Raw genomic sequence first — 16,110 nt, 5'->3', positions numbered from 1 at the left:
CTTACACGCTCTGCAGTGCGTCCTTCATTGGAAAACAACGCTTCATTCGCATCATCGGTGATTGTGTTGCGCTTTTGCCATTAAATGGCGCCACGAGTTGATTTTTTTTTTATATGAGAGCTCCTAATACACTCCCAAAAGATGCCCAAAAAAGCTCATGCGACTAGTCCCCTCACCAGAATAGTAGAAAACAGCATTCAGCAAGTGTAGACTGATAACAAGTCATGCTAGCGGAACGAGCACAAAAGTTTCGACCCCTTGCCTCCCGACCTAGCCTCTCCTGACCTGGCCTCCCCATCCCCCTCCCCTTTTGTACAATAGTCTCTTTCTCCTGCTTCTAGATGCGCTAATAATGCTACAATGTGTCTAATTCCAGCAGCTGTGACTAATGACATCAATTTTCCTGAATAGGTAACGTGCTCGCTAGTCATGGCTCACAGCGATAGGATACACAGAAATAGGCCCGTTCAGTATTTGAAAAACGAACACTATTTCACACAAAGGAAGGCCCTTAAAATTAATTTGTTTGTTCTTTTAACGTGTGATGACATCGTACAGCACACGGGTGTATTTTACATCATTATCCCTTCATAAGGAATTGTTATACCGAATGCTTCATACAGCAATACCGCAGTCGAAAAAGGAGGTTATCCCGGGGATAAACTGTCAACTTTGGTAGACGTCGATGTCGCCAAGCATGCACATTAGCTAAGCTCTAATAATTTTTCGATTTACGTGTTATGGGTGCTTAGAGACAGGGTCGAGTTCGTAACGACGAATAAAACGACGCAATACCAGTTCGTTAAACGAAGAAAAAGTTTTTAAACCGCGTCACGGGTAGAAATATAAACTTTTTTTTTTTTTTCAGAAATAAATACGACAGTCCCAGTCCAGTCATAATTTCAGTCGCTTCTTCTCCCTTAAAAGCGACACCTACGTATTTCGTGGCGATTGCTTCTTTATTCAATGCAAGTGACAAGCAGAAGGAAGTTCGTGTTACGAAGGTAGTTAGAGCCCAGCAGGAATTGTAATACTCTACAGGCAACATTGCGTTTGCACTCAACTTTAAGCGCAATGCGCGCGTTATTCCAGTCCTGCGAGCATCAGTTTCTTCAGTGCTCGCACTGCGCTCTTTAGACGACTTCTTTTTCTTTTCCAAAACCGATATGGCGCACCGTCCTGTCCGTGGCTATACACTTGCCGTTGGCTGTAACAATCAGGCTGTAATTCGCAATTTTATTTTATTACTTATGAAATTTTAAATGTAATTGATTACCTATATAGGTTTGTAAATTTACTCATGCCCGCCTAATTTGGTTACTTATTTTCTTTATTTTTACTGCCCAATTTTAAATGAATTTTTAAAGGTGTTTACCGAAACACCCGGTATAATAATTGCACCTCTCGGGTACTGAACTATGGGCCAAAAACTTGGGCACTGTCGAAGAGGGTAGAAAACGGATTGACAGCACGGCGAGCTAAGCGACAAATACAGCGGCGTCGATAAGTTCCTGACATGCAGAGGAAATGAGCATGAGCACATGTGCTACGAAAGGACGATTGCCAGCGATCGTTCCCAGTAGGTACTGCAGTGAGTTCCGACAGATGGCAAGCGTAGCACGGGTCGGAAGAGAGTCGAGTGGATGGGTCAGTTAGATTGATGGCGTATTTCAGTCACCGATTCGGATTGTGTTTCCTTGCTCCGCAAACGAAAAAGTGTACTTCATTGGGCAATTTGGAGTGCTAAGTTCCTGTTGGCCGAAACTTGGTACTTCTATCCGAGTTCAGTGCTCTGACGAGAAACGCCGAGAGGGATTAGCGGGGTTAAAATGTGAATTTAAAAACAATGACTCCAATTTGAAAAGCGGAACACGAACCAAATGGGCACTTTGCGTACATAACTAACGTTGCACTAGCTTCGAAATCAAATAGCACGCAAGCATGGCAAGGCATTCCTCCAGTGTTTAGAGCCTGCGTTGCCACGAACTCGCTTGTTCCCTTTCATACTGCTTCTGCGTGCAATATTGTCAGTATGTGCATAACTGTCAGGTGTATAGCAAACAGCGTACGAAACGAAAAATAGTTTTACATGGCGTGTGCTGTGCTATTTAGTTGTTTCATAAATATTAATAATAATAATAATAATAATAATAATAATAATAATAATAATAATAATAATAATAATAATAATAATAATTCGTTTTTTCACAGTTAGCGTACACCAACTCACTGATAGATATGCTTTGGTGTTGTCAACATTTCCTCCAGAATACGTATAAAGTTGTCACTCCGCTATAGTAACTCCGCGTAATGTTCGCGCACTCGTGCATTAATACCTGAGCCACCTGAGCTGCTGCAGAGTTCAAGGTTCACGTGAGCATAGCCTCTGTCATAACGGTCGCGTTACGAACTGTGTTACCGTTCGTGAAAGTTGTTTTGTGCAACACAGAGACATGACACCGACAGTAGTGCTAAGCCACACCTATCTGCTTTTCATTCAGTTCTAAGTTTCCTTCGATTCTCTCTGTCGGGTAGCGAACCTCACACATACAGACATGTACGCATCTCTGGTCCTAACTTGTTTTTTTTCTTCACCCCTTCTTTTGTCCCCAGGCACCCGTGGCGAGCATACGGAGAGCGAGGGTGGCGTCTACGACATCTCCAACAAGCGACGCATGGGTCTCACCGAGTACCAGGCCGTCAGGGAGATGCAGGACGGCATCCAGGAGCTCATCAAGCTCGAGAAGGCAGCTTAGAAAGAAGGCGGTACAGACTGTTACACTTACCAATACCCAACTCCTCTTCACAGCCCTGCTGCACACACACACATACACACACCACCCTGCGGCCCGCGCCGCTGCTCGCCCGGCAGCAGCTACGCGAATCGTGCGGTAACAGAGCAGCGAGGCGGTGCGCCCGTCCGGTGAGCAGCCGCCTCAGCTGAGAGGCGATTGCAGTCAGCCTTCATTTGTGCCGGATGACTCCTCGCGAACGACGAGACCCGGTCGCTGCAAAACGGCGAAGGGCTGAGATGACCGATTCGAGGTTCCTCTGACGAAGGTCAAGTACAACAGTGCGATGCGAGAGCAGACACTTGGGAGCATGTTTTTATTTACCGAACCTCCAAGAAAGAGTGGTAACTTCCGTTTTACGCGTGTTCAGAGTCACTGCCCGTGAATGGCGCAAGCTAACAACGAAGTTTAAAGCTTGGAGAGTGCAGTAAAACCAAAGCAGCGTCCGTTTGCTGAAGCCTTCAGGACACTTGGAAATGGCGGAATGGATGTGTGCTTGTTTCTTTCACATGGCTAAAACCCTTTTTACCGTTTTTCTTAAAGCATGGAGGTCCTGGTAATCAAACCATATCACTCTTGCCATCCAGAGACTGCAGAAGACAGCTGCGGTTTTATTTCCAGCAACCATGCCATTTAAAACGCCTGATCACAGTGTTTTCCAGACATGTCTCTCTAATCAGACAGATCAGATGAAGGCACATAAACGTAGATTCAGTAACACTGCAGATGTAGCATGAACGTTAATGATACAAATGGAACGCACATATTCCTGCCTACATCGAACATTAAGGGAAGCCATTCACATTCTCTGAATCCAACGAACGAAGTAATATGTCACTCTAGAATCGGCGGACAGGCCGGCATGCTATGGTCACAAACATCTGTGTCATGTTTCTTCTGTCTCGATTCTCAAATAAGTTCTCGTCAGAGCTTCAGAGTCGACAGCCCGTGCGCATTAAATGAAGGTTGACCGCATTTAAACTCCGAGCGACCGCTACGGACCCACCCATTGCCTGTATAATCCTGACTCAACATACCCAGACACCGCGTAGCGCGCACCCTATGGGACGCCCCAGGAACAAACCAACGGAGCAATGGCCAAAGTTCCAGAGAGGACCACCCGCTGCTGCACGACAGGGAAAAGAGTCCACAGCATACGGGCTCTTTTTTTGTATAGAGTTCCGCCGCTTCGCTATAGACCAGAACAAACAAGCTCTACTGACACTGCTGCAGCATCCGGTTTTTGTCTGACTACTCAGAGAAAACGGAAATTTCAGGACCGCGGTGCAAACGGGACGTGAAAGGCTAAGAAGGACCTTACAGATCCTTCCGTGGTGCTGCTATTTTTGCGAAAAACTGCGTTTGTGAGCGTGCCCCAGCGCCGTTGATTATGTTCTTCCCCCGCTTTGCTCGTAGACAGCCGTAGCAGCCTCCAGGCAGAACTCTAGCCGCAGTCATCTTTTGTTTGTTTCATCTCGTAAAAGACTCGCTAGCCTCGACTGTAGACAGCTTAGGAGTGCTCAACTGGAAAGGCAAATAAGCACTGCCCCGCAGCTCCCGGCCTCCCAGTTAGGGGCTCAGCTTGCGGGTGGCGCACTCCAGGCCGCTATTTTTCTCGGCGGTACGCCACATGGATGGTCCGCCTCCGAAAAGCGATGTCAATAAAAATAACGACAAATTCAACAACTCCTGCTTTCTGTCTTCATTGTGCGTACATTATGCAGGCACAAGAGCATTAAACTATCGCCGATTACGCCTCATGCAAAACTGCAACACGATCTCGCGCTGTGCAGCGAATATCGCCATCTTCATGTAGTTCCATCTGCGCTGCTCCTTCATTTAACCTAGGTAAATGCGCCATACACGTCATTACGGTGCCCAGAATAAGGCACTGTAACATAAGCCATCTGGCCGAGTTTCGCCACCATAGTGTCCACCAAATTCACCAGGCGGTGTGACAAAATTCACAATGTTTTCAGCCTGAGCAGAGTGAATGGACCCATTTCTTTCATCAGGTTTCAATAAAAGTATTAACGGGTTAGCCTTGGGCCGGCCGGTATACGGGGTCAATCGTCGCTTTCGCGTATAGGGTTTCATAGGGGAGGCCTAAGGAAAACCGGCTGCTTATATATGTCCCGTCAATTCTGTCATCCCTTCGCTGTTTTCGGCGATGCATCTGATTATGCGTGTGGCTTGACTAATCACCTGGTTGTTTTCAAGCTTTTGATTGCACGAGAAGATCACCGCTCGCTCTAAATGCACTGATTTTGTGGCCCTCATACAGATGACCACTGAACCTAGGGACTTGCAACTTCCTCTAAATACTCAAATGATTATGGATTAATCTGGAGCGATAGAGCGTTCCCAAAAGAATAAGCAGCATACCGAAGAGCTTACAAAACTTAGGCAGTTGGTAGACATACTACTCAGAGAAAATGAAACACTTAAAAAGAAGGTTAAAAAATTACAAAATCCTAATGCATCACAGCAACAGAGAGCGATTGGAACGCAGGTTAGCTAGAACGCTAGAACAAAGCAGGATAGAAGAGAAGATGCCCCGCCTAAAGAGGAAGGCGGAAGAATCGAAGGATCAAAACATAACGTTTGAGAAGGTCAGTAGAATCAGGGCGCCACTAAATGCGTTCGCTATAAAGTTCAATGAGATAGATGCGCGCTTCGCCTCGCTGGACGCGAAAAGGACATCAACAAACGGAAATATAGCTAATCATGGCCATCAAAAATAACAGGCGTACTATTTGCCAGTGGAATTGTCGCGGATACCACCGTAAAAGACCGTTTCTGTAGCAACTGTGGGGACATTGAGGCCAACCCTGGTCCAATGCAGAAAGAGCTGTTTGAGCAGTTGCTTGAAGGTCTAACTGCTATTTGTAATGACATTTCCAAAATGAAAGCTCAGTTAACTAATGCCGAAAAAATGATAAGTAACCTTCAACAGATGTTCACTAAAATTGAAGAAAAGCTATCAGAAGCTTCTCCTTCTCACGATGATCAGGTTGAAACTACCCTTAAATGATTGAAACACGTCATTGGCTTCCAGACAAAAAAGTTAACAGATCTGGAGGACCGAAACAGGCGGTCAAATATTCATGGTCAAGTTATTCATGGCATAACTGACATCCCCGATGAAACAGAAGAGCTGCTCAAGGAAAAGGTTATAACGGAGGTAATGAAGGATAAGTTGAATGTGGAGTGCAATTTTATCGGCCGCATTCACAGGCTTGGCCGAGAAGGCACTAACCGTCCAGTGATCCTCTATCTCCAGGATTTCAATGAAAAGAAACTGATATTTGAAAACTGCAAAAAACTTAAAGGCTCGAACATAAGTATTAGGAATGACTACTCTCAAGCTACACTAAAAAAAGGGAAGCTTCTGTGGGACAGCGCACAAGCTGATAAACTTGAGGGTAAAAAAATATACCTAGTTCATGACAAACTCAAGATTGATAAGGAACTTTTTTTCTGGGATGAGGCCAAGAACATGCGTGTAAAGATTAACAGCAAACCCTCCCCGCAGCCAGAAACTTGACGCTTTTTACAAAAGTGCGACAAGCAACTGCGTATTATTAACCTAAACGCTCGCAGCGTGTTAAACAAAACAGAAAATCTTGAAGTTACTTTATTAGAGCACGATCCACATATAGCAGTGATAACGGAGACGTGGCTGTGGTCTGAAATAAATGACGAGGATGTGTTCCCTCAGTGCTATCAAGTTTTCCGCAAGGATTGGTATTCTAGGGAAGGCGGTGTTGCAGTCCTTATTAAGAACCATATAGAAGCTGTTGTCCTGGAAGATGACCCAAGTCTCGAAAGCTTAGGCATAAAAATCACGTGTTGGGGGCACAAATTCATTTTGTTCGCCGTTTACAGACCTCCCGATGCGCCGCCTGAGTATTTAGTCAAGCTACAAGGAAACATGTCTCAATTCCAATCAAATAAATTGTTACTAGTAGGTGACCTAAATTTACCTGACATCAATTGGGAACGTTTGCAAGCACTTTCGCGGACCAGTAAACATTTAAACATCATGCTTGACATAATGCTAACGCACAATTTAATTCAAATAGTTCAGGAGCCAACATGTGTGCAAGGACCCGGCGAATCTGTGCTTGATCTGGTATTTCTGCCCAGAATGTTAACTGAGTATAATGTTGCAGTTGTAGAGGTATGTCTGATCACCGTCTTGTCAGTATCAGTGTACCCATAGTCTCTTCCGTCTCATGAAAAACCTGTAAAGCGATCCTTCAAGGACTACTCACGCGCAAATGATGCAGCCATAATAGAACATATGGAAACCTGCCGCACAGACTTTAACGATAGTGACGTGACAACACTTTGGCGCCGTTTTAAAGACATTTGTCAGTTCTGTATTGATAACTTTGCGCCTGATAAATGCAAAGTAATTCGCAAACCAAATCCGTGGATGACACGTGACATTATTCACATGACCCGCAAGATAAAAAGGTTAAAGAAAAAACCCCTACAACTCGATCAAGTTAAAGAAATGAAAGAAAAACTTGTGCGTGCAGTACGGACCTCAAAGGGACGCTACTTCAATACAGTATTACCAAACTTTATTGTTGTACAGCCCGAAAAGTTCTGGAACCATATGAGCGAAAAAAAGAAACCAGTATCCCAGATTTGCATTGATGGTTCAATCATTACCGATCACCGGGATATTGCAAGTCATTTCAATTGTTATTTTCATAGCGTATTTTCTAATTCTGGTATTTGTTCATCCAATGAAAAAATGTTTCACCCATCTGAGACAAATTTTATTTCGCACCCTAGCATAGTTTCGATGCTATTAAACTTAAAAACTAAATCTTCATGTGGTCCTGACAACCTTGGAAACATTTTTTTTTGAAACAATATGCTGAATCCATTGCAAAGTTCCTTGTTATTATATTTCGTGCTTCATTAATCGCTGGAAAATTACCGGATGACTGGAAGATAGCCAGAGTTGTGCCGGTGTTCAAGAAGGGCGACCGTTCATTGTTAGAAAATTACCGTCCGATATCACTGACATCCTCATGTTGTAAGCTAATTGAACATATTGTTGCCAATCAGATTAATGAATTTCTGGATAAACACTCAATACTGTCTCATTTTCAGCACGGATTCAGAAAAGGCTATTCGACAGTTACACAACTAGTCACCGTAATACATTCACTCGCCTCAAGCCTTGATAAAAATGGTCAAATTTATGCGCTGTTTCTTGATTTCAGCAAAGCCTTCGATACTGTTCCACATGACAAACCGATACTAAAACTGCGACATCTTGAGCTTCCTGAAATTTTGATCGCATGGATAACGAACTATTTAACAAATCGCCACCAGTTCGTATCTGTTAATGAGCAACAATCTGGCTGTCTTCCGGTCACATCAGGATTCCCTCAAGGTAGTGTCCTAGGCCCATTGCTTTTTTTAATTTACATAAATGACATTACCACTGCAATCAATTCCACTGTGAAAATCGGTTTGTTTGCGGACGATTGTGTGCTCTTTCGCGAAATCATGTCACCAAACGATCAAATTGATTTAAATGCTTCTCTTGCTGGCATTTCTGATTGGTGCAAAATCTGGGGAATGAGGCTTAACACTGAAAAAACTGTCTTTCTTCGCTTCTCTCGTCAAAAAGCTCCATTATCCTTTACTTACACGTTAGATTCGTTGCCTTTGCAGGAACAAACCAATTATAAGTACTTGGGTGTCACAATTGCTAACAATTTATCATGGAATTTACACATTGATAATATCCGTTCTTCGGCCCCGCGTAAATTATATTTTTTGCGGCACAAGCTTAAAAGTGCTCCACCTAACGTAAAATTGCTTGCCTGTTATTCCTTAATTAGACCTAAACTTGAATATGCGTGTGTAGTTTGAGACCCGTTTACAAAACAAAATATTAAATGTCTTGAAAGGGTACAGAGAAAAGCAGTACGATTTATCTATTCCAAATTCTCTCGATACGACTCTCCCTCAGAAATAATGCGTGATAATGGTATTGAACTTCTTGAACATATAAGGAAAGATTTACGATTGCGGTTACTTTCCATGCTTTGTAAAGGAAATTTAGCATTTGGCTCTTCATCTTATCTGTCTCTTTCAGCATCTAGGCTTACTCGACACCATCATCCGAATTCACTAACACCTTATTTTGCAAGGACGGATGTCTTCAAATTTTCGTTTTTCCCCCGAACAATTGCAGATTGGAATGTATCGCTGTTGCCTGTTTCCATTGGTTGATGTATTGTTCACTTGTAATATTGTTGTATTTCACCACCCTGCCTGGACCTGAGCAAGGTCTGCAGTATCTAATAAATAAATAATAAATAAAACTCCTTAGTGAAAAAGACAATGCGGACTCAATCGCGTTACAAGAAGTAGGAATGCAAGCAAAGATAACGGGATATCGAGCTTTCTGTATGGAAGGGGAGAAACCACGTGTGGCTACACTCATTAGAGAAACATCATCATCATCAGCCTGACTACACCCACTGCAGGACAAAGGCCTCTCCCATATTTCTCCATTTAACCCGGTTCTGTGCTAGCTGCATCCACTTGACCCCAGCAAACTTCTTAACCTCGTCCGCCCACCTAACTTTCTGCCGCCCCCTGCTACGCTTTCGTTCCCTTGGCATCCAGTTTGTTACCCTAAGCGACCATCGGTTATCCTCTCTTCGCACTACATGTCCTGCCCATGCCCATTTCTTCTTCTTAATTTCCACTAGAATGTCGGTAACTTGAGTTATTTCTCTGACCCACTCTGCACTCTGAAACATAACAGCAATCAAGCATGATACGGGGGTTCAAGACATTGACCACGTCCTCGTCGAATTATAACAAACAAGAAGACACAAGGAAGCCTTTTTAGCACACCGCGGCAGAGAAAGGACCAATTCGGCACACTATTCCAAAAGACTGAAAATTGCCAACAACCAAGCACTAATCGTTGTAGGCGACTTTAAAGGGATACTAAAGAGAAAAATGAAGTGGGCTTGCATCGATACAATTTCCTGATTACAAAAAAACAAAAAAAACAAAAAAAAAACAAAAAAAAACACTCCTACTGAAAACATAGCTGTTATAAGGTAGTAAAGAGGAAGAACAGAAATGCAGGTATCGCCGCCACAGCCGAAACGGCCGAGACTCGCGACTAGAAATCACGTGACGCGCAAGGGATCCCGGAAGCTGACAAATGCGAATTACATTGCCCGTTTGAATGCGGTAGTAGGTTTTGTCTCGAATATGATAATGCTTTTATCATACGTAAACGATGGCGAAAAGACAACGTAAACGTTGCAAGGCAAATACAAAAATATACTTGGAGGTGCCACAAGCGGCCACTTCAGTTTCGGTTATGTTCCGGCTCAGGCACTTCGTGCGTGCTCGGATAGTTTCGTTTTAGACCTGCGGCGCCTGAAACACGAGCTCGCAGCAGCAGATGCGCCTACCCTAACTGCTTATCGAAGGAAGATCATGACTCGGCACCATGGAGTAATCAAAAACTAGGAGGGAGCGCGCGCAGCCTCTGCAAGCCAATTTCCTCTGAGGCCGCTCCCTTCTCTCTCCTGCACGCAATGATCCTTGGGAATTTAGCCAATGTAGTTGCCAGACTCAAAAGCAGCAGGGTATGTGGTATTCTGTAGTGACTGTGGATACTCCAGCGGAAAGCCTACCAGAGTGGACTACCGAAAGTTGAGCGTCTCTTCGTAACACGTTACTTTGTTTACAAATGTTGCATCGTACTCGCGTGTTTATAGGCACACTGGTGAGCACAGCAGGTAGGTTTTCCTACCACGGGTTCGTCAGGAGGGCTACGGATCCGAAATAACAGACGCTGCATGCTGGCTGCAGCAGTACACATATTTGAGGTCTGCGTTTCATAAATGAAGCAGACGATTTTCGTCTCGAACAATACATGCACATACCCTAACAAGCAAACGTATCGTTTCTCGAGGAGTGCGCATAAGGATACTCACCGTTGGAGTGACTGCCCCGGGCTGTATATCCGTCTAGCATCCCGGCACGCAGCATTTCATATGACAGCTTTTGTTGCTGGGCTAGTTGGTTTGATTCCATGCTTGCGAGACTCAGCGCAGAAAGGCTAAGCACAAGAACAAGAAGGACAAAGTGCGAAACACAACAACACGAAGGATGGCTGGACGAAGCGGATCAGCAACTCTATGATTGGCTTCAGACCTAGTCTGTCGACCCAGGGCATTATGCTGCAAATCAAACACTAGATCATTCAAGCGCATACTAAAGATACGCGAGTTATCCTGGGCTTGAATTTAGCAAAGGCCTTCGATAACGTCAAACACAAAGCAGTTCTTGAAAACCTACAAGATCTCGGCGTAGGTGAAAAAACTTACAACTACGTAGGGACTTTCAAAGCGAGAAGCAACCATCCAAACTGGAGAGCACAAGTCGGACAAATGTACGCTAGGCAGCAGAGGAGCACCCCAGGGGCTCAGTCCTCTCACCGCTGCTCTTCAGTGTTGCACTCATCAAGATTCCATCAAAGCTAGAAGAGATTCAGGGGCTAAACCACAGTCTCTACGCAGACATAACACCCTGGACCACGCAAGGCAGTGATGGACAAATTGAAGCCATCCTTCAGCGGCTGTGAAAACTGTTGAATACGTAACCCCCAGAGGCCTGAAATGCGCTCACGAAAAGTCCGAGATGCTCGTGTACCAGCCACCACGCAGCACATTGGACAAAGAACAATCGAGAATCTAACTAAATACAGACGGAGTTCCCATCGCGAGTGGACAAGATTAGGATCCTAGGTATGTGGCTGCAGGAAAATGGTCATCATGGAGAAGCTATAAAGAAACTCGAAGGCTGCACTGAACAAACGATACATCAAATTAGACGCATCGCAAATCGCAAGTTGGGCATGTGAGAAGCAAACCTCCTAAGACTTGTACATGAGTTTGTCATCAGCAAGATCGCCTACGCAGTCCCGTACTTACACCTTACCAACTGCGGGAAGGGTAAGATTGAAGCAATCAGGAAAAGCATAAAAACAGCTCTTGTTGTAAATAAGATCCAAGAAAGCATTTGGAGGCGCTTACAAACAAGGTCTTTTCCGAATCCAGCTACCCTAAGTCAGTGGTACCCGGAACAATTCTCAGATAGGTGCAAACTATGTCAGGATAAAGCGGATCTGGTAGATATGACATGGGCGTGTCCAGAAATAAACGAATATAAATTAACAGACAAAAACAGAAGAATTTTGGTAGAGTGCTGTTGAGCTCACACCTTTAATCAAACTGGCCGAACACACCACCCGGGTCCAATGGCTCCAGGCCGTCGTGTAGGCGGACAGGTTGACGCCTATCCTGTATCTGCTCGAGATTAGGGTTCTACCACCACCAAAGTATACGGGTCCCTTGGGCGAAACGTTAAACCGTTATCGCTGCCGCCAGATTGTGACATCACCCGCACAGGGTGCATAATCGATGGCAGATAGCGTGTGAAGTTTCCAGGACAGAGAGCGTGGCGACGCTGAACAGCAGGAGGGAGATAGTGGCTCATTTGCGGAGTGCCCTTCTTTCGGTCGGAGCGGGTGGTCCTGATTTCGACGGTCGCCGTTCTCGCAGATAAAAGTCGAAGTACTAAAAGAGCCGTTCATCACAATTGAGAGCACTGAGCATGAGTTCTGAACGACTGGCCTCATGAGATGCTATCAAGTACTGTTTTTAGGTCGAGGGCCAAACGAGGGCGTTCTCAGACACTGCATGGTAAAGACATCTTCCTTTATATTCAGGAACGCGTTCTGGGCCGGCAGTCCGGGATCGAAGCCGATCATGGTGTGATGGTTTCTGTCCTTGATATATCGATATAATTTTGGAGTCGCGTCTGAACCCCTCGCCCGTAGAGCTACGTGAGACGTGAGGAAAATCGGTATGAGTGCGTCCAAGGAAGGAGTTTTGCCCGGTTAAAGTACCACTGAGTTGATACCTGGCGGTACCGCTAGTATCTTTCACACCTACCTGTGCAAATCGGCGTACCTGCGAAGTCATTGCACGGCGAGGCTGCATTAAGGCCAAGCGTCTGTGCAGTAACACAGTCGATAAAATAACGGCTTCTAGGGTCGCACTGCTACCCATTTCTTTTTTTCTTTTTTTTTTTACGCATTTGTGGAAACCAAGGGATCGCCAAAGAAGCGCCCTCAAGCCGAATATCATGCGACCAAAACGCCGTCTCTAAACGCAATTGCAGTGAACCGATTAGAGTGACAACACTCGAAGAGCAAGCTGCTGTTGGTTTCACTTCTTCACGGTGGTCAGGCTTCACCGCTCGAGAGCATGGCAGAGTCGGTGCGAGACCAGGCAAAACTGAAAAAAATTTGCCGACGATTACATTACTTCCTAATGCGAAATTTGAGCGCAGCTAATCAGCTGTTTCAGCTTTTCTACAGATTGAGGCTAAGAATTCGAGCAAGACATATGTGTACAAGTACAGACAACTCTTGCAGGCGGTTCGCAGTGCCGACCGGCGGCTATGCGTTTCGTCTTGGGCGGTGCACCTTTCGAGATCCGCCGCCACCGATCTGGCGCTCTGATTGCCGCCGCACAGGGGTGGCATTGGAGGAGGAGGGAAGAGAGCAATTAAGTTATCGGGAGTTCGCAGGAAGCAGTCCGTGGGCCCATAGGAACGTTGCGCGACGAACAGATAGCAGCGACTGACCGATGCTGCCGATGCCGCTGGCGAGTCAAGCCAACGTGGCTCAGCGTTTCGGCTTGGGATGCACGCACCCTGATCCACTGATATCCACTAATGCAGAGCCGGCGCTTCGGCAACCGGAGAACACCGTTGCCGCCACGCAAGGGGGGGAGTATACGCAGCGCTCAGGTGGCAAACGGTGGGGGCAAGAGCAGCGCGCTTTGCCCCGGCTGCGGAGCTGGTGACGAGATACAACGCCAACGACGACGACGATGCGAAACGCAAGAACGGGCGCCAAAGAAAAATAAAAAAACTTGCCGAGGACGGTTCTCTGTACAATAACTTTTATTCATACTATACATACACAACAAGCTGAGGATATGTATTTAGACAGGAGAAGTAATTTACAGAAGCTGGGCAGTTGTGGTTGCTTCTTTCTTTTTTTCTCGGCTTTACTACCAATCGTTAAAATAAAAAAGTGCTTGTGGCAGGCGTCCGGGTACACGACAATAATAGCGCCGCATAAACACAATAAGGCCGTTCGTTTAGCCAGTCTGGTACCACGATTTCCAGCTGAAAAGGCAGTTTCAATATTGTCAATATTAATAATTACAATGCACACCTGCCTAATCAGGACTGGCAATCGCGAGTAATTGAATGCAGCAGTAATAGCTAAGGTAATTCACAATTGGCTTTCTCCTTTGCACGCCATGTATACTACTAAAAATCGAGAGGCAAGATTTCGCAAGCTAACGGCACTATAATAAATTCACTAGTACATACCACAAAGAAAGTTTGCAGGCTGCCACGCAGCACCACATCCGGGTGTTGTCAAAGTGCCTAAAAACACCTGCGCTGTGAAGAGTCAAATTAAAAACAGTATTTGGGTTGAACGAAGGAGTTATGCCAGATGACGAGCCAAAGCCGATCGCATATCCATGCATCCTTTCTTTTCCTGCGTCATGGGTTATATGTGGGTACGCAGCACACAGTGCCGCCCGAAGAAGCGAGGTGGATCACATCTCTGTCCGCATCATCTCGGAAGGCAAATCCCGCACTTCCAAACAACGGCAGCTGCGATAGTGGGGGTTTCGCACTCTTCTTTCACTTCTCTCCACTATCCTTGCGGAGACCCTTGGCGCTGAAGACGTACTTCTGCGTCGCGTTCAGGTAACCTGCGAGACGGGCACAGTTCGAGAAGGTCATCAACCTGCTCCTGAACTGACGCCGCCGAGGATGCGCCGGCATGGCGGGATTTTGCAGAATATCCTTACTAAAAAAAAAACGAAAAAATCGATTTGGTCTTCTGGCGCAGTCAGCCACCATTCTAAAATTAAATGATAAAATTCCCCAAACAATCTAAATTGTCCGCACCTGACTGTTCAGTGAAGCTTTTCTCTTCTGATTTAGTATATTAGTCTGTCAGAGGGTGGTTGAACAAGCACCTGGAAATTCCAGTGCTTCCTTAATTCTTCTTAATAAAAATGCACTGCACTGGCGCTCTTCTTCAGGTTGGATGGCCGCCGGATAGGTCACGCGCTCAATTCGCGTCAAAGTTGTTCCTGTTAATAAACGCTGTTCTGTTAAATATGTTTCTCTAGTTTCCCCAACCTCGCGGCTCCTCGCTATCTTTCCTTGTAGTAAAGGAAAAAACAAGTACTATTATTATTTTCTTCGTTCAAATACTTGCACTTCGCACAGTGCTTTCATAATTACTCATTTCACACTTAGCCCATTATATCTATCTAGTTACTGAATAAAAATAGAAGCTTCGAAGCTAGTGTGCTACGTATAAATTTTAAAGGAGAAAAGATCGATATTTAAAAAATTAGAGGACAGCCACAGTGCCCTTCAGTGTCGATGCGGTAGCGCTGCCATATGGATAATTATTCGTTGTTGCTAAGCGTTGTTTTTGGCGTGCACTGACGCCCCAAAACACACGCACGCCGTGATTCTCGCCTCCATAGAAACGCGGCCGCCACGATCAAACCCACTTCCTCGGGATCAGTAGCCGAGCGCACAGATCACAGTAACCACAGCGCGGCTAACGTGGTTGCTGCCCATTCTAATGTATGAGGCGGCCAGTCCGTCCGTCCGTCCGTCCGTCTCTCTCTCTGTGTGTGTGTGTGTGTGTGTGTGTGTGCGCGCGCGCGTGCGTGCGTGCGTGCGTGCGCGCGCGCGTGTGTGTGTGTGTGTGGCTTCGTCCAGTTACCATCACGACGCAGCTATATAACCCAGTCAAGCCATGGTCAACATCATTTCACCTGCCCCACGCTATGATGTCACGCTAGCAGGTCTTAGGGGCTCACCTGCGACTTCACGAGAATCGGTAAACGTCGCTGGCTGGAGCCATGAGAGCCATTTTTCGCTTCAGGGTTGAGCTGTATCCGAGTGTAGCTGTTTCGCTGAGTGAGGTCCAAAGCACCGCGAATAGCAGAACCATCGTGTACTATATGAGCTCATCAAACTCGAACACAGGGTTCAGACTCGCAGAATTTTAAGACTGTTCGTGGTTCCCGTGCCAGAGCCAATGCTCAGCCCCTGGCAGAGTCTCCGTGACATCGGTGTCATTAGATTGAAATAGGAACAGGCGTTTTAGCTGCGGACACTGTGCAACCCG

General features: G+C 45.7%; 2 protein-coding genes across 4 annotated transcripts in view; one reads left to right on the top strand and one right to left on the bottom strand.

Annotated features, from left to right (window-relative positions):
• Positions 1–4,478, top strand: part of LOC146192229 (arginine kinase-like) — a 71,400-nt gene extending 66,922 nt beyond the window's left edge. For both annotated transcript variants that reach the window (XM_084602398.1, XM_084602399.1), the window contains exon 6: positions 2,614–4,478. In XM_084602398.1, coding sequence (XP_084458524.1) covers positions 2,614–2,756 — 143 coding nt within the window. In that variant the 3' untranslated portion in view covers positions 2,757–4,478. The remainder of the gene's footprint in view (positions 1–2,613) is intronic.
• Positions 4,479–13,817: 9,339 nt separating this feature from the next.
• Positions 13,818–16,110, bottom strand: part of LOC146192227 (uncharacterized) — a 78,290-nt gene continuing 75,997 nt past the window's right edge. For both annotated transcript variants that reach the window (XM_084602393.1, XM_084602394.1), the window contains one exon: positions 13,818–14,665. In XM_084602393.1, the coding sequence (XP_084458519.1) occupies positions 14,657–14,665 (9 nt within the window). In that variant the 3' untranslated portion in view covers positions 13,818–14,656. The remainder of the gene's footprint in view (positions 14,666–16,110) is intronic.

Source organism: Amblyomma maculatum, chromosome 4 (assembly GCF_055883805.1).
Source record: "Amblyomma maculatum isolate TAMU_Amacu chromosome 4, ASM5588380v1, whole genome shotgun sequence".
NCBI classification, from domain to species: Eukaryota; Metazoa; Arthropoda; class Arachnida; order Ixodida; family Ixodidae; genus Amblyomma; species Amblyomma maculatum.
The sequence above is the reverse complement of the archived record's forward strand: the minus strand, read 5'-3'. Positions and strand labels throughout refer to the sequence as shown.